Source organism: Phacochoerus africanus, chromosome 1, assembly GCF_016906955.1.
Source record: "Phacochoerus africanus isolate WHEZ1 chromosome 1, ROS_Pafr_v1, whole genome shotgun sequence".
Classification (NCBI taxonomy): Eukaryota; Metazoa; Chordata; class Mammalia; order Artiodactyla; family Suidae; genus Phacochoerus; species Phacochoerus africanus.
In genome coordinates this window covers 272634547-272653153 of record NC_062544.1, presented here as the reverse complement: position 1 = coordinate 272653153, position 18607 = coordinate 272634547, and the positions used below count along the sequence as shown (strand labels likewise).

The following is an 18607-nucleotide window of genomic DNA, read 5'->3' as shown; positions in this document are numbered from 1 at the left end:
GTTTACTCAATATCTCCTTAATAACAGTGTGTTCAAACATTTTGACCTTGTTAAATTAGTTTTTCATTCTGCTGGAGCAAAGAGATTTTAGAATTACATTGCCTTGTCCTCCCTTCTCATTTTTTATAAGATGCCATGACTGGTTGAATTCTGTAAATATGTGTAATCCTCTTGGTGATCAAAACTAACTCTTACATTTAAAAACTTACATAATTATATATACATATATACTATATGTATATTATATCTACTATATATAGTTATATTCAAAAACTAATTCTTTTATTCAAAGATTGGTAATTTGCCCTTCATCCTCCCATTCCATAACCCTGGATTTATATAAATTGAGTGAACAATTCCTCCCTCATATTAGTATTTATAAGCCCTGAGGTTATTTTACAAAGAAGACTCTACCAAGATAACAGGGACTTTCATTTTTGGTTAAATGTTAAAGAAACTTAAGGGAAAATAGGTTCATCTAACATTCAAACTTTGAGATCAAAATGCTTCATTTTACAAATGAGGAGACAGAGGGTCAGGATGCAAAGGACCTTTTGGAAACAGCCCACACGATAAGAAGCCCATGACCCTGCATCGAATTTCCACTTGGCATTTGCCCAACTACCCAGGAATTAGTCTAACCCAGGGTGCCTTAACCTGGGTGCCACTGGCACATTGGGCCAAACAGTTTATTGCTGTGATTCTGTCCTATACATTGCAGGATGTCCAGCAGCAACCCTGGCCTCTACCCTCTAAATGCCAATAGCACCCCCTCATCCTAGTTGTGACAACAGCAAAAATGTCCCCAGACTTTTTGCCAAATGTCCCTTGGGGGTAAAATCACCACCAATTGATAACAAAATGTCTATCCCACAGCATCTTATTATTTTAGTCAACTCTTCTCCTTTGTGTTTTCTGGACAAATACTTTAAGACACAAATGCATCATATTCAGTATTAGAGCTCTGAGGTGTTTTTTTTGTTTGTTTGTTTTTTGTTTTTTTTTTTGTCTTTTTGCTATTTCTTGGGCCGCTCCCAAGGCATATGGAGGTTCCCAGGCTAGAGGTCTAATTGGAGCTGTAGCCGCCGGCCTACGCCAGAGCCACAGCAACTCGGGATCCAAGCCGTGTCTGCAACCTACACCACAGCTCACGGCAACGCCGGATCGTTAACCCACTGAGCAAGGGCAGGGATCGAACCCTCAACCTCATGGGTCCTAGTCGGATTCGTTAACCACTGCGCCACAAGGGGAACTCCATAGCTCTGAGTTATCTTATATGAGAAACCATAGCCTTTCTAAGAAAAGGACTTTGGTGTTTTTTGGCCCTTCCAAATACAACTAAGAACAAATTCTGACAAGGGTTAGCCAATCCCAACTTTCAGCATAAAGGGTGGTTACAAAAAGGACAAAATACAGATTGAAGGTTTTGATCTGTGTTTAATGAAAAAGAAGTTACAGGAATAGAAATGGACATAAAACATAGAGGTCAATTTGGGAAAATATGGTGATGGATAGAACAAGGAACAAATCATTTTAATCCTGAATTTACTCATATATTCTTATTAGTTATCACTGATTCAAAACATCACTTTAAATCCAAAACAGAATAATAGAATTTTGCTGATGGTTACATGGGAACTCACCAAAGAATATCCAAACAATGCTTTTCTGTTTCCCCCAGAACACACACAAGCAAAAGCAGGGATGTTTACCAGGAGGTAACGTGGCATGAAGAAAATGCTGCCTTATCAGCTCTTTATTACAACAGCAAGTTAGCACTAGCAAATGTGCTTCTGGCACAAACATGCTTTCCACTAATATTTTCATGAGAAAGCTTTTATGATATGCAACCATTTATTCTTAGCTCAATCAGTAAGGGATTAAATCTAACTCTGGTGAACATAAACACAGGCAGAGAAGTTTTTGACAGTTCAGAATGGAGCAAGTCGAAATAATAAAGATGTGAAAATTAAAAATATGCAGATGTGAAACTGCAGTGAGCATCTTACTACTTTGTTCCATGGCTTAATTGTGTTCATGATCCTTAGCGGAGTCAGGCAATATTCTATTTCTAGCATTTTTACCCTGATAGACAGTATGGCCATATCTTGCTAAACAAGAAAAAAATATATATCATTGGAAATGAATTATGAGCTCTGAAAACATCTGGTAATAGGTTTGCTTTAATCACCTTATTTAAAATAAAATATCCCTTCTCTCTAACTGGATCTGGCAAGCATTAAACTCATTAGTACAGACATTTGGCATGTGGGTAATAAGGAGAAGCATAGGTTTTACTCATTATCCCTTTAAAATAAAAATCTTTTGGCCAGCGCATAGCTGGCACCAACCTCTTACGCTCACATTGAAAAGTTTCAAGTTAGGATGAGCCCTGTCTTTTCTGATACTGTATTCTAAGTTTCTCCAGTTGTTCTACACACTGGGACTGGGCGAGCTTCAACGTCCGATTCTCCTCTGTCAGTGCCTCAAATTCCCGAACCAGCTGAGCAGCATCCAGCTTCTCCTTTTCTGCCTGATCCAGCTTGGCAATGAGCTCCTTTCTGAAGATTCGGGGGCAGGCAAGGAAGAAGCACAAAACACAATGCAAACAAATTAAATGGCACAGCAACAGCATCATGGAAGCCGGAAAGTGTCAGTCTACTCTTTTTTTGTGTGTGTCTTTTGCCACTTGTTGGGCCGCTTCCACGGCATATGGAGGTTCCCAAGCTAGGGGTCTAATCGGAGCTGTTGATGCCAGCCTACACCAGAGCCACAGCAACGCAGGATCCGAGCCACATCTGCGAACTACACCACAGCTCACGGCAACGCCGGATCGTTAACCCACTGAGCAAGGGCAGGGACCGAACCCGCAACCTCATGGTTCCTAGTCGGATTTGTTAACCACTGCGCCACGACGGGAACTCCGTCAGTCTACTCTTTTAAATGTTACCCATCTCTGCTCGTGACTTGCTTTAATTTTTCCAGCGTCACAAATGTTAGATCCCTTTATTTTATGCTAGTACCTCTACTAGAGATATCCAAAATACTAAACGAACACTAAAGAAAACTCAATAAGTCCTCTGACAGTCAAAAAAACGTGATTTTGTTTTTCTTTTCTTTTTTGACCTTGCCTGTGGCATGTGCAAGTTTCCCAGCCAGGGGTCAAACTTGTACCACAGCAGTGTCCCAAGCCACTGCAATGACAACACCAGATTCTTAACCCACTGTGCCACAAGCGAACTCCAAAAACGGTGACCTTTTTAAGAGTACAACAAACTATAAAAATTATGGCTATTTTAGAGGGAAAAAAACCAGAAAAATTAGTTTATAAATCACGATGCTACTATGGTCTTCACAATTGTTTGTCCTTTACCTAATTTTTGTCCTACAAATTCAGTTTTTTTGTTTTTTTGTTTTTTTTGTCTTTTGTCTTTTTGTTGTTGTTGTTGTTGTTGTTGCTATTTCTTGGGCCGCTCCTGCGGCATATGGAGGTTCCCAGGCTAGGGGTTGAACCCGAGCTGTAGCCACCGGCCTACACCAGAGCCACAGCAACTCGGGATCCGAGCCGCGTCTGCAACCTACACCACAGCTCACGGCAACGCCGGATCATTAACCCACTTAGCAAGGGCAGGGACCGAACCCGCAACCTCATGGTTCCTGGTCGGATTCGTTAACCACTGCGCCACGACGGGAACTCCCAAATTCAGTTATTTATAATCTTTTGTTTTCTAGGTCTGTTTTCACAAGTCTTTATGAGGCTTCTTTGAACTAGGAAATTCCAAATGCTCCCTGTAGATTTCCATGTTTTCTCCTAGTCCTTATATATATATTTCATCACCCTAATTAACAAAGCAATATATATACTTTTGGTGCTGACCTGACTAGAATTCTAGGAAGCAAGCTAAGATTTTGAAGAGAACTTGGAGTAATAACACCTTAACCAAATTCAGTTCTCAGTAAATACTTGTAAATAATTCATTTATGTAAATACAGATAATACGGAGCTAAAGATTCCCACTTCATGTTTAGATTTAATAAACGTGACAACCCAAAACAGGTCCACTCCCCTTTTTTGTGTCTGTTAATCCTAAACTAGATGTATTGAATTGAATTCTCCTTTGCCTCAATATAAGGGTACGTCGCATTTCTTCCTCCTCTGTAGGGAAAAGTGCAAAAAAACCTGGAAGATGGCTTTAACCAACTGATCAAACTTGACATCACTAGCAAAGAGATCAACAGATGTTGCATGCACCATAAAAGACATGACATCCTTTCTGTAGTGTCCCTGCCAAAAATGCGCAAGCCAGACAACCTCAGATTGAGGGAAATGGTACCAAATAGCTAGCCAGTACTATTTAAAACTGTTAAAACCGTTCCATATTTGGAAAAATTAAAGAGAAATGACAACTACATGCAACGTTCAATTCTTGACGGGGATTTTTTAAAAAAGCTGTGAAGGACATTATTGGGAGAGTGATGCAATCTGAATATGGACCGTAAATTAGATAATAGTACTGTACCAATGCTAACTTTCTTAATTTTAATTATTATACCAAGGTCAAGTGAGAGAATGGTCTTGAAAATACTCACTGAAGTATTCAGAGCAATGAACCATGTTATGTATATCTGTACACATCCCTGAGAGATGGTAGACAGACAGATGATAGATAGATAATAGATAGATAGATAGATAGATAGATAGATAGATATCCCATGTCTCTAAGAGAGAAAGAGAACCCCAATACTGTGTAGTATTGGGAGAGGGATAATAAAGCAAAACTGGGGAAATTTTTAATAATTAATGAATCTAGAGTGGAAATATGGGGGTTCTTTATACTATTTTTGCAAATTTTCTATAAATTTGAAACTATCCAAATAAGCATTTACCCCAAGAAAAGGTTAAAAAGCAAATCAGAATAGAAGGTCTAGTATATGCCTTGTGCACATAATCTGGTGATTACTAAACCAAACCAGGCATTGGAAACAAAGTGTCCGACAGAGACAAAGGGAAGCATAAGAACATTGATCTGCATATACACAAAGTTCTTTAGGCGCTTATTGATCTTTGAATCTTCCATGGTGTTTAGAATATAAAGGCTCCTAATAAATACTTGTTGAATAAATCATTGAAAAATAAGGCACTTCAGAGACAAATAACCTATATTTTAAGAAAATAGAGACTCAAAAGTGCTTAATCTGATAAAAAAAAAAAAAGTCACACACCTAAGAAAAAGCCATAAATCAAACTTATCCTTCTGATTAAAATGTTTAGGATTCTTTGCCTCTGAGCATAGTTTAAGCAGTAAATGTCAGTAATTAAATATTAGTAAAGCTCCTTATGTAACTATCTTAAAGAAATTGATTAGTAAAACTCATATAAGTGAAAAGAGGCAAGTCTCTAAACCCCTAAACCATCAGACCATCTGTCCTGTTATTTCCTTCCTTTCAAATTAACTGTGTCACACAATCATGGCTACTGACCTGGTTCCATATCTGACCTCATTTAAAACTCCTGAAGACATCTGTTATCAGTTTTGGCTGGTAGAGAGAATAAATCACAAAAATCACAGATTTTACAACTAAAAGGAATAGTCATGATTGTCTAATCCAATCTTCTTGCATCAGAGAAAGTCATAATAATTTCTTCCTTACTGGAATCAAGAAGACTCAATTGATAGGTTTCTAAATTAGCTTTGTGTATTTGATAAGCAATTACATCTTTATTTAATGAATACTGTCAAAATGTCTGTTGCTTCTTGTCCAAGACCTATTTATGTAGATAAATCGGTGCTCATCCATTAGCAATTCCTAATTAAACCCTGGCACATCAAACTACAGAGATAATCTTATAAATAAATGATCTGAGGAACAAGTCAATATGTGTAATTGCCTAGAATGTGGTCTTGCCTTTGATTTCCTGTTCATCACTCCTATCACTCCTTTAACATAATGTGATAAAGGTATAGAAGACAATCATTACAGGAATCTTACTTCTGAAGTCAAGAACCTATAACATAGTTTTCCACATGAGGTACCTAACAGTGAAAAAGTCTTAACCTTGGGTCTACCATAGATCATCTGCTGGCCCAAACCTAAGCCACATGCTTGGAAAATTGTTGATTTGCTAAAACAAATAGGAGAAGGGAAAATCCAAATGAATTGGTAAACAAAACTTTGAAACTTTCTGGAAACTAATTCCAAAATTAGGGAGATTCTTTATGTTGCACAAAGTTGGGAAATGGGTTCATCATTAGGACAAACATTTCTCTGTTTCTGCAAAGACCACTACTATGGTTCTTGGAATTCTCAAAGTCAACCATTTGGAACAGACCATTGTTCCAAATAAAAGCTGACTGCCCTGATTGATTTAGACCACACTGTGAGTGGTTCTCAAAAGGGCTGTGGTCCAGTACAAGCATTTATACACAGGAGAGAAGTAGATGCTTTAAGATGAAAAAAAGGATGTAAAAGTCCACCTATATTTTATGCAGGTAGAGGAACAATAAATGGTACTGAAATGGAATTTCCAGAACATATTGAAGACTTATAAATGAATGAGGCACAAGGAATAAACTTATTATATTTTGGAGATACAAAGGGCAACACAGTACCTTTGCAGAAAGATGTAAGATTTGCTCTAGAGTTTCTCAACCTTGACACAATTGATCTTTTGGGCCAACTCTTTGCTGCTGGAGGCTATCCCATTCATTGGCATTATAGAAGGTTCAGCAGAATCCTCAGCCTCTATTCCCTAGATACCAGAAGCACCTCAGGTCATCATGACCAAAAATGTCCCCAGACATTGCCAACATCCTGTGGGTAGGAGGCTGAGGAATCAGCCCAGTTAAAAAACATTACTTTATGAGTTTCCATCATGGCTTAGCAGTAAAAAACTGACTAGTATCCATGAGGATGCAGGTTCAATCTCTTGCCTCACTCAGTGGGTTAAGGATCCAGCATTGCTGTGAGCTGTGGTGTAGGTTGCAGACATGGCTCAGATCCTGCATTGCTGTGGCTGTAGCAGAGGCTGGGAGCTACAGCTCCAATTCGACCCCTAGCCTGGGAATTTCCATATGCTGCAGGTGCAGCCCTAAAAAAAACAAAAAAACAACAACAAAAAAAAAAGCCACACTACTTTATAGGAAATGGAGATTTGCTCTATCAATCACCCCCAAAAAGAGTTAATTCCTGGAATAGGAGTGGGTAAGTGTTTTCTCATTTAGCTCCCTTAAAGATAGGAGCTCTTCCTTTAGCAAGGGAGACTTAATTCAGGGCACCCCCATGGAGGAGGTGCCTTTGAATATGGTTCCAGACAGAAAGGATTAGGTGGAAAGATACCTGGGAACAAGATTCCAGTTAAAAGACTGGGCTGCCTGTAATGAGGTGGTATAAAAGGCCCAAATTATTATGATTGGGGCAAAAAATTGATATTGTAGGAGTTCCCATTGTGGCTCAGCAGCTTAAGAACTTGACTAGTATCCATAAGAATGCAGGTTCGGTGCCTGGCCCTGCACAGTGGGTTAAGGCTCCAGTATTACTGAAAGCTGCAGGTCATAGATGCATCTCAGATCTCACATTGCTGTGGCTATAATGTAGGTCAGAAGCTGCAGCTCCAATTCGAACCTTAGCTGTAGAACTTCAATTTGCTGCAGGTGTGCCCATAAAAAGAAAAAGAAAAGTGAAATCTCAGAGTCTGATGAAATATGGATACTGGGATTTCAGATAGAATTAAATCCTAAAATGAAAGAATCCCCTTGGCTACACCTCATCTCAGAGCAAAGTGAAGATCCAAGATAGTTCTTTGGTCCTTTTAACTCATTCACTCAACAAATATTTGTTGAAATCCTATTGCAAACCAAGCCCTGTCCTCAATTCTTAAGACATGGAAACAACCTAAATGTTTTTTGACAGATGAATGGATTAAGATGTGGTACATATACACAATGGAATACTACTCAGCCATTAAAAAAGAACAAAATAATGCCATTTGCAGCAACATGGATGGAACTAGAGATTCTCATACTAAATGAAGTAATTCAGAAAGAAAAAGACAAATAACATATGATATCACTTATATCTGGACTCTAATATATGGCACAAATGAACCTTTCCATGGAAAAGAAACTCATGGACTTGGAGAACAGACATGTGATTGCCAAGAGGGAGAGGGAGGAAGTGGGATGGACTGGAAACTTGGGGTTCATAGATGCAAACTGTTGCATCTGGAGTGGATAAGCAAAGAGATCCTGCTGTATAACACAGGGAGCTACATCTAGTCGCTCATGATGGAACATGATGGAGGGTAATGTAAGAAAAAGAATATATATATGTATGACTGGGTTGATTTGCTGTACGTAGAAATTGACAGAACACTGTAAATCAACTATAATGGAGAAAATAAAAATCATAAAATAGTAAAATTTTTAAAAGAAGATATGGTACGTATAAACAATGGAATACTACTCCGGCCATAAAAAAGACAAACTAATGCCATGTGCAGCAACATGGATGGAACTAGAGATTTTCATAGTAAGTGAAGTGAGCCAGAAAGAAAAAGACAAATACCATATGATATCACTTATTTGTGAAATCTCAATGTGGTGCAGATGGTGTTATCTACAAAGCAGAAACAGATCATAGCCAAGGAGAGCTGACTTGTGGTTCCCGGGGGGAGGGGGAAGGGAGTGGGATGGATGGGCAGTTTGGGGTTTGGGGATGCAAACTATTATATTTGGAATGGATAGGCAATGGGCTCCTACTACACAGCACATGGAACAGTGTGTGATTGGGTCACTCTGCTATACAACAGAGATTGAAGAAACATTGTAAATCAATTATACTTTAATAAAAAATTAATAAAAAACAAAAATAAATTAAAATAAAATAATAAAAAATAAATTAAAAATAAATAAAATAGCTTAATAGCCAGGTTAGTTTTCAGAAGCATATCTCCACTGTTGGAAAATGAATTCAAATCCTATAACTTAAACAAAAGCTATCTTACCCACATGAGACATCTTGGGAAAGAGGATAGAACTTTGCCCCATATTACTACTTACCCTGCAAGCACGTGTGGAGAAATATTTCTATTTACTGTTTCTGTATGACAGTGGAAACCTAATTTCTGAGGGCTGTATAAATATTTAAGAAAAGTATGCTTGGAATCAAAGTGAGGTTTGGCTTTCAATATTTTCTAACTGTGGTATATTTTTCCAAAGAAAATTATACCCTGAAATGAAGCAAATAAAACACATAAAATTGAACTTCCTCTGGTTGGCCCTTGTAAAGTCTCCCACCTATCACCCTCTCCATCCGCAGTCCTTGAGAGATTCCCCAGAACACATTAAAAACCTCTGCCTTAGAGTTCCCATTGTGGCTCAGTGGATTAAGTACCTGACACAGTCTACGTGGGGATGCAGGTTCAATCCCTGGCCTTGCTCAGTGGGTTAAGGATCCTGCCAATTGTGGATCTGCCAATTGTGGCGCAGGACACAGCTGCAGCTATGATTCGACTTCCAGCCCAAGAACCTCTATATGCTGCAGTGCAGCCATGAAAGAAAGAAAGAGAGAGAGAGAGAGAGGAAGGGAGGGAGGGAGGGAGGAAGGAAGGAAGGAAGGAAGGAAGGAAGGAAGGAAGGAAGGAAGGAAGGAAGGAAGGAAGGAAAGGAAGGAAGGAAGGAAAGAAAGGAAGGAAGGAAGGAAAGGAAGGAAGGAAGGAAGGAAGGAAGGAAGGAAGGAAGGAAGGAAGGAAGGAAGAAAGAAAGAAGGGAGGGAAGAAGGAAGGGAGGGAGAGAAAAAATGTTTATGGTTAAACATAAAAATGTCTTGGGAGTTCCCTGGTGGCTTAGCATGTTAAGGACACAGTGTTGTCACTGACATGGCTTAGGTTGCTGCTGTGGCCAGGGTTCATCTCTTGCCCAGGAACTTCCACATGCTATGGGCATGGCCAAAAAACAACAACCAAAAAGCCTCCTGTTGAAAATTCCAGAATTGGAGTTCCTGTCATGGCTCAGTGGTTAACAAATCCGACTAGGAACCATGAGGTTGAGGGTTTGATCCCTGGCCTTGCTCAGTGGGTTAAGGATCCAGCGTTGCCGTGAACTGTAGTGTAGGTTGCAGACGAGTTGGATCCCGCGTTGGTGTGGCTGTGGTGTAGGCCGGTGGTTACAGCTCCAATTGGACCCCTAGCCTGGGAACCTCCATATGCCTTGGGAGCGGCCCAAGAAATGGCAAAAAGACAAGAAAAAAAAAGAAAGAAAGAAAACTCCAGAATAAATTAAATACCATGACTAAAAATAAATCAAAATAGGGCTATTTCTAGACTGTGCCTTTACAAATTACATATGTTCCCTCTTCCTGCATCCTGATATGTTCCCCTCAACATGTTATTGCTTCTTCAATCATCATTTTATGTGTTTTAAAGGGACATGAAAATACAAGTCTGCTATTGATTGTGGTATTCACATATGAAAAACTCTTTCTAATGTTTTGCCACTAAAATTAATTCGCCACTAAAAAAAATATTTTTTCAATTCAATAGCAAAAAGACAATTCAGTTTTAAAATGGGCATGGGGGAGGGGTAGATTAGGAGTTTGGGATTAACAGATACATACTGCTATATATAAAATAGATAAATAGAAGTTCCTGCTGTGGGGCAATGGGATCGGCAGCATCTTGGAAGTGCTGGACACAGGTTTGATACCCAGTGGATCAAGGATCTAGCATTGCTGCAGCTGTGGTTTGGGCTGCAACTGCAGCTTGGATCTGATCCCTGGCTTGGGATCAGATATGCCGTGGGGCAGCCAATAAATAAATAAAATAGATAAACAATAAGGACCTACTGTATATCATAGGGAACTCTACTCAGTATTTTGTAATAACCCATATGGGGAAAAAAATCTGAAAAAGAATGCATACACATATATGCACACACACATACATATGTAACTGATTCACTTTGCTATGCACCCAAAACTAACCCAGCATTGTAAATCAACTATACTCCAATACATTTTTTAAAAATAAATCAGAAAATAATAAATAAAAATGAACAAAGGGTCTGAATGGACATTTCTCTAAGAAGGCACAGAAATGTCAAAAAGCACAAGAAAAGGTGTCCAGCATTTTTAGCTATCAAATAAGTATAAATCGATACCACAAAGCAACACCATTTTACACCCACCAGCATGGCTATAATCAAAAAGACGTAATAAGTGTTGAAAAAGATGTAAGAAATTGGAATCTTCATACATCTCTCTCTGATGGGAATATAAGATGGTACTGACACTTCAGAAACAGTCTGGCAGCTCTTCAAAAGGTTACATGTTGAATTATTATATGAGCCAGCAATTCTACTCCTAGGTACACACCCAAGTGAATTGAAAAGATGTGTCCACACAAACACGTACACATGAATGTTTGTAGCAGCATTATTCACAATATCCAAAAGTACAAACAATACAAATGTCCATCAACTCACAAATGGATACATACATGTGGTATATCCATGTAATGGAATATCATGTGACAATAAAAAGAAATTATTTTATTGCCCTTTGCTTTATTGTGCTTCGCAAATATCGTATTTTTTACAGATTGCAACTTTCTGGCAATCCTGCATTAAGTCTACTGCACCATTTTTTCAACAGCATTTGCGCATTTTGTGTCTCTGTGTCGCATTGTGGTAATTCTTACAATATTTCAAACTTTTCACTGTTAATACATTTGTAATGGGGATCTGTGCGCAGGGATCTTTGATATTATTATTGCAAAAAGACCACAATTCACTGAAGGCTCAAATGATGGTTAACAGTTTTCAGCAATAAAGTGTTTTGTTTTGTTTTATTCTATTCCTTTTTTAGGGTTGCACCTGCAGCATATGGAAGTTCCCTGGGCTCATGGTTGAACTGGGGCTGTAGCTGCCAGCCTACACCAAGCTCACAGCAACACCAGATCCTTAACCCACTGAGCATGGCCAGGGATCGAACCTGCATCCTCATGGATACCAGTCGAATTCTTAACCTGCTGAGCCACAACAGGAACTCCAATAAAGTGTTTTTTAATTAGGATATATATATACATATATTTTAGACATAATGTTATTGCACACTTACTAGATTACAGTATAGTGTAAACATAGCTTTTCTATACATTGAGAAACAAACAAAAAAATTGTGATTCTCTGTTGTGATATTTGCTTTATTGTCATGGTTTGGAACCAAACCTGCAGTATCTTCAAGGTCTTCCTGCACTGAAATGTGCCAAGACAGGGATGAACCTATAATGTTATGCTAGTGAAAGAAGCCACTCACAAAAGACCACACACTGCCTGGTTCCATTTATCTGAAATACCCAGAAGAGGCAAAAACACATGGATGGAAAGCAGATTAGTGGTTGCCAGTGGCCCACGAGGGGGAGGAGGGACTGGGGAGTCATTTCTCAAGGGTATGAGGTTTCTTTCCTGGGCGATGAAAATGTTCTAAAATCATGATCATGGTTGCATAACTCTGAGTCTCCCAAAGACCACAGAATTATTTTTTAAACCACTGAATTATTCCTTTTAAGTTATATAACATTTTTCCAACACAATTTTTTTGAGCATTTATCTCTTCTTCTGACGTTCTAAGTCAGTCTTTTGAACACCACAGCAGCTAGCAAAATTTTTCGTACATAGGGCAGAGTAGTACTTTCTCCTTTGAACAAGATAAACACAAGCAGCCTTTACTAACTGTAAATCTAATTGCTGAACTAACTGTAGTTTAACCATGTACTTTAAAAACTTTCAAACAATTCAGTGATACATTTCAGATGCCATAAAATATCTATATCTCACTTCTATGAGTTCCCATCACATACCCAAAAAACCACATATGCTATATAAAAATGTGTATAATATTGATTGAAAAAAAGCATGTACACATTTTATGTTACTAACCATGCAATTATATAAAAATATCTCTTCACATTCAAAAGGCCTAGAAAAAAGGCAAAAATGATATTATGAATTCTGTAAAGATGTCAGAATTCTTGGTAATTTTTTTAAAGTTTTCAATACAATTGTCTTTTTCTTTTTTAATGGGGAAGAGAAAATTTTCCCTTGAAAGTAAGAACAAGCTTTTGTACATCGCTGGTCAATAAACCAGAAGCGATTCTTTAAATTAAATTCACTGCATGCTGAGTTTGTAATCCTAGAAAATATTTAACTCTCTTTATCCACCCAACCAACAGACATGATTTAAAATAATTATAACCAACTCGCCTTTCTTCTCTCCAAACTGGATCCAGGGAGACCCCCTCTGGAGATGAGAGAGAAGTTCAGCTCAACCTGTGCCCATAGGGCTCCAATATTTTAAAATGCTCTTTTAAAATACCTGGGTTAACCCAACAACAAGGTCCTACTATATAGCACTGGGAACTATATTCAAAATTCTGAGATTAAACCATAATGGAAAAGAATAAAAGGACGTATACATATGTCTAACTGAATCACTTTGCTGTACAACAGAAATTAACACAACATTGTAAATCAACTATACTTCATTAACAAAATAAAATACCTGGGTTAGTGTCTCTGTGTGTTTATCTTACACTAGCCGATCACCAAAAGTAACATAATCAGCCACACTTTATTAAATGACGGAAGAAATTTTCATCCAAACGATCAAAAAAAAAAAAAATGGAGAGCTAATTGACTTGGTTCAAATCCATTTGGCCCAATTTTTCTAGCTTCAACACAAAGATTGTTCAGGAAAATATCTGTTGCAAAATGAATTTCTGCTTCAGTAAAGTGTTAATGAAAACACAGATCACCCATAACCCTTGGAGGACCAACCTCATTTATTTGTAAATATAAAATAAGCATACTTTCAACTTCAACAATTTATCTTAGCAATTCTTTATGGCTGATATTGACTCCATGTTTTAAATACAGGCCATACAAATTACAAGTAAAAAATGAATTAAGGAGAGCATATTACTATCTCCTATAATCAGCCACCTGGTGTTTCCTCCCATGTGCAGCTCCCTGCGCAGTGACTGGGATACAAAGAGATATTAAAGGTTGTCCAGGTAGACACAGTCAGAAAGACAGGACATAAACCTCAGTGAATAACTACCGATAACATTAGCCTACAAAAAATATCGCAGGAAGCAATTTCAGTGAATTTTCTTTCACCCAGGAAAAACCCTGATCCCTATGGGATGGGTGGGGCAGGGATCCAGGCTAAATTCCTCCCGGGTAGCATATGGATAAGCCAAGAGGATGATGGGAGACTCTAAATGAAGAATCTAGTGTGAGCAGGGGTGTCAAGGCAGGAAAAGTGAATAGGCCAATGTAGCTGAGGAGGAAGGATGAGCTAGAACATTCTACAGAGGTACTAAGGGAGCTCTTGCAACCCAGGCCAAAAACTGGATGTTCTTCTCTAGCAATGTGAAACCACAGTCAGGGAAACAAGTTACAATATTACATGGACCAAGATTTGAAGTAACAGGTCCTGATCCCACATGGCAGAAGTGGGAATAAAGAAAAAGAAATCTGAGGGACTTTATTAAAAAAAAGAAGGAAAAAATAATCAAAGAATTTGCCTTTGCCTCACATCTAGTCAAATTATTGAGGGAGAAAAGAAAAAAAAAAAAAAGACAACATCATGGTTTCAAGAAAACTCCAGGAGTTCCCATCATGGCGCATCAGAAACAAATCTGACTAGGAACCGTGAGGTTTCGGGTTCGATCCCTGGCCTCGCTCAGTGGGTTAAGAATCCAGCGTTGCCACAAGCTGTGGTGTAGGTTGCAGATGCTGCTCGGATCTGGCATTGATGTGGCTGTGGCTGTGGCGTAGGCCAGCAGCTGTAACTCCGATTGGACCCCTAGCCTGGGAGCGTCCATATGCCGTGGTGCAGCCCTAAAAAAAAAAAACCTCCAAAGTTCAAATGCGTTTGGGGAGGAAGTAAGATTAGTTTTGCAGAAACAGCAGGAGTATGTTTCATTAAAAGACCGAATGAATCAGTCTGCTGTTATCCTAGTGTATTTTTTGAATGCAACCTACAAAAATATAAACTCATAAAATATAATTTAGTAGGTAAATCTGCCATTGCCCCCCAGAAAAGCTACATATGGGGTCAATTTAAATAACAAAGTCCTCTATCACCTTCAATCTAAAATGTTTACAAATAAGTACATAATTAGCTGAGGCTGTTTTTCCTGTCACAATACCACAGTTCACATACACGAACACACACTGGAAGATAACATTTTTTTTTGTCTTTTTTGTTGTTGTTGTTATTGTTGTTGCTATTTCTTGGGCCGCTCTCGCGGCATATGGAGGTTCCCAGGCTAGGGGTTGAATCGGAGCTGTAGCCACTGGCCTACACCAGAGCCACAGCAACGCAGGATCCGAGCCGCATCTGCGACCTACACCACAGCTCACGGCAACGCCGGATCGTTAACCCACTGAGCAAGGCCAGGGACCGAACCCGCAACCTCATGGTTCCTAGTCGGATTCGTTAACCACTGCGCCACGACGGGAACTCCTGGAAGATAACATTTAAAGGCTACTGGGGAGTTCCCGTCCTGGTTCAGTGGAAATGAACCTGACTGGTATCCATGAGGACACAGGTTTGATCCCTGGCCTTGCTCAGTGGGTTAAGGATCTGGGATTGCTGTGAGCTATGGTGCAGGTCACAGATGTGGCTCAGATCCTGTGTTGCTGTGGCTGTGGTGCAGGCCGGCAGCTACAGCTCTGATTCAGTCCCTAGCCTGGCAACCTCCATATGCCTCGTGTGCAGCCCTAAAAAGACCAAAAAAAAAAAAAAAAGCTACTAATTACACAAGTCCACCTTTAACTCCATCACCAGTCACATTATTAGTAAGCTTCTTCAGTTCCTTTATGAAATTGTGTGTGGGGGGGGGGGCTCAGATTATGTGTAAATGTGCAAGCTGAGCATTTCAACCCATTTATGAAAACCCTTACACCGAAAAGAAAGTCTACAGAATTTCTCTTCAGATATATGAAAGAAAAATTGTGTTTCTGATTGCCTCATAAACATCTTTCAATTCCCTTTAAAAGCCCAGGTATGACCTTTGTTTGAAGCACAACAGAACAAGGAAGTAAGAAAATATTTGTAACATGCTATCTGTGGACTTACACTAAGTGCAGAAGTCTGACCTGAAAACCCATGCTGCTTGCCACTGTGCTATATTGTCCAATCACCATTCTGGGGCGTCTCCAAAGGGTTCCAAGAATTTTGCAAATCTCTCAAAACAAAATATATTTAATTCTATTCATTTAAACATTGTTTTAGGGAGTTCCCGTTGTGGCTCAGCAGATGAAGAACCCGACTAGTGGGAGTTCCTGACATGGCTCAGTGGTAATGAACCAGACGGGTATCCATGAGCACTTGGGTGCGCTCCCTGGACTTGCTCAGTGGGTTAAGGATCCAGTGTTGCCGTGAGCTGTGGTGTAGGTCACAGACATGGCTCAGATGCCAAGTTGCTGTGGCTGCAGTGTAGGCTGGTAACTCCCATTCGACCTTTAGCCTGGGAACCTCCATATGCCATGGGTGGGGCCCTAAAAAGGCATAAATAAATAAGTAAATAAAATAAATAAATAAATAAAAAACTCACAGGACTTAGGTGGCTATAAAATGCAGTTACTCAGCTAATACACTGACATTATCCCAAAGAGCCACCCCGGGGCTTCTTTGCTTGATATGGTTTCTCCACCTTTGAAGTATTAATGAAAATTCACCCCAAGATAAAGTGCTTAGGGGGGTCTTTGGGGACATTCATGGGAACATCACTCGGCTCTTGGTGGGCTTTGTAATTCCCTGAACTTAAAAAAAAAAAAAAAAGCTTATTAAAAAATTAACTTTCAGAGTTCCCATCGTGGCGCAGTGGTTAACGAATCCGACTAGGAACCATGAGGTTGCGGGTTCGGTTCCTGCCCTTGGTCAGTGGGTTAATGGTCTGGCGTTGCCGTGAGCTGTGGTGTAGGTTGCAGACGCGACTCGGATCCCGCGTTGCTGTGGCTCAGGCGTAGGCCAGTGGCTACAGCTCTGATTGGACCCCTAGCCTGGGAACCTCCATATGCCTTGGGAGTGGCCCAAGAAATAGCAAACAAAACAAAAAAAAAAAAAAATTAACTTTCGAGGAGGAAGCACTCCTGCTGTCCCTCTCATGGCTCTGTAAAGCGTGTTATCCGGCAGTTACTTTTGGATCATTTCTAGAATCGAACGTGACCTAGCTGTAACCTCTGAACCACAGAATGTCAGCCCACATCCCCTCCTGTCTCTCTCCCTCTTGCCCCCATGCTCAGCCTGTCCCTTCCCCCAGTGCCTAACCCCCCTCCCCTCCCCCTCTCCCCTTCTGTCCCCTCCCTTCCGGGACCAGCAGCCCGTGTTCAGAGCGATCAAGGCAACAGCACTTACTTTCTTTCCTCAAGCAGGGCGATTTCCTTTTTAACCTCACGGTATTCTTCCGCTATTTGGCAGTGCTGCTTGAACACCTGCATGGATTCCATGGAGTCGTGACAAGGCGGCAGAGGCTTCACAAACAACAAAAGGTAGAAATCAGTCCATTTCCTTGCCTCGTAATAGATGACTAACCACTGTACTCTCCTGATGTTCTTTAGAGGAAGATGTTTTGCAGGAGACGAGCCCTGTCCATCAACCCTGGGCAGGGTTTTGCTGCCTCTACTTGGCCAGCGGAAGAGAAGGAGTCTGGTCCTCCCCATATCCATTTTCCAGTGTTACTCGCCGGGGCCCACGTCAGAGCCATGAGACAGGTCAGTTACCTGCCATACACTGCAGTGACAATAAGTCCCCTCCTAATTCTATACTTTCCTCCAGAAATCTTAAACTCAGCCTTAGAGAATTAGTGCTGGGGATATATTTCAGTTGTGTGTTTCTTTCTTTTTTTTTTTTTGGTCTTTTTGCCATTTCTTGGGCCTCTCCCGAGGCGTATGGAGGTTCCCAGGCTAGGGGGTCCAATCAGAGCTGTAGCCACGGTCCTACGCCTGAGCCACAGCAATGCGGGATCCGAGCCGCATCTGCAACCTACACCACAGCTCACTGCAACGCCGGATCCTTAACCCACTGAGCAAGGCCACGAATCGAATCCTGAAACCTCATGGTTTCTAGTCGGATTCGTTAACCACTGAGCCAAGACGGGAATTTCGTCAGTTGTCTGTTTCAATCATCCCTTGCTTTCTGTTCCTGTAGCCCAGAGGCATAACCTCATGTTAGGGACTGAAGTAGGACAACGAGGCTCTCTTCTCAAAACTGCATCCCATCTGTTCTGGAAATAATGCTTGCAAGGATTAATGAACCATAGGAAACCCATATAAAATGATGCTTATAACGTATGCGGCCAAGGAAAACAAGGATTCCTATCTTTGCTTTTCTCCCATCTGTAAGGGAAACAAAGGCAGCATGCAAGCCTTTCTAACCATAACATGCTGAAAATCCTGTTTCCAGGAGTTGTTAAAGAACTAGCTATGGGAGTTCCCATCGTGGTGCAGTGGTTAACAAATCCGACTAGGAACCATGGGGTAGTGGGTTCGATCCCTGGCCTTGCTCAGTGGGTTAAGGATCCGTTGCCATGAGCTGTGAT

At 40.2% G+C, this 18607-nt stretch overlaps 1 protein-coding gene across 2 annotated transcripts in view; it reads right to left on the bottom strand.

Moving 5' to 3' along the window:
- Positions 1–1437: 1437 nt before the first annotated feature.
- Positions 1438–18607, bottom strand: part of MAP3K7CL (MAP3K7 C-terminal like) — a 47882-nt gene continuing 30712 nt past the window's right edge. For both annotated transcript variants that reach the window (XM_047756325.1, XM_047756332.1), the window contains 2 exons: positions 17425–17540; positions 1438–2561 (listed from right to left, as the gene is read on the bottom strand). In XM_047756325.1, the coding sequence (XP_047612281.1) occupies positions 2381–2561; positions 17425–17540 (297 nt within the window). In that variant the 3' untranslated portion in view covers positions 1438–2380. The remainder of the gene's footprint in view (positions 2562–17424; positions 17541–18607) is intronic.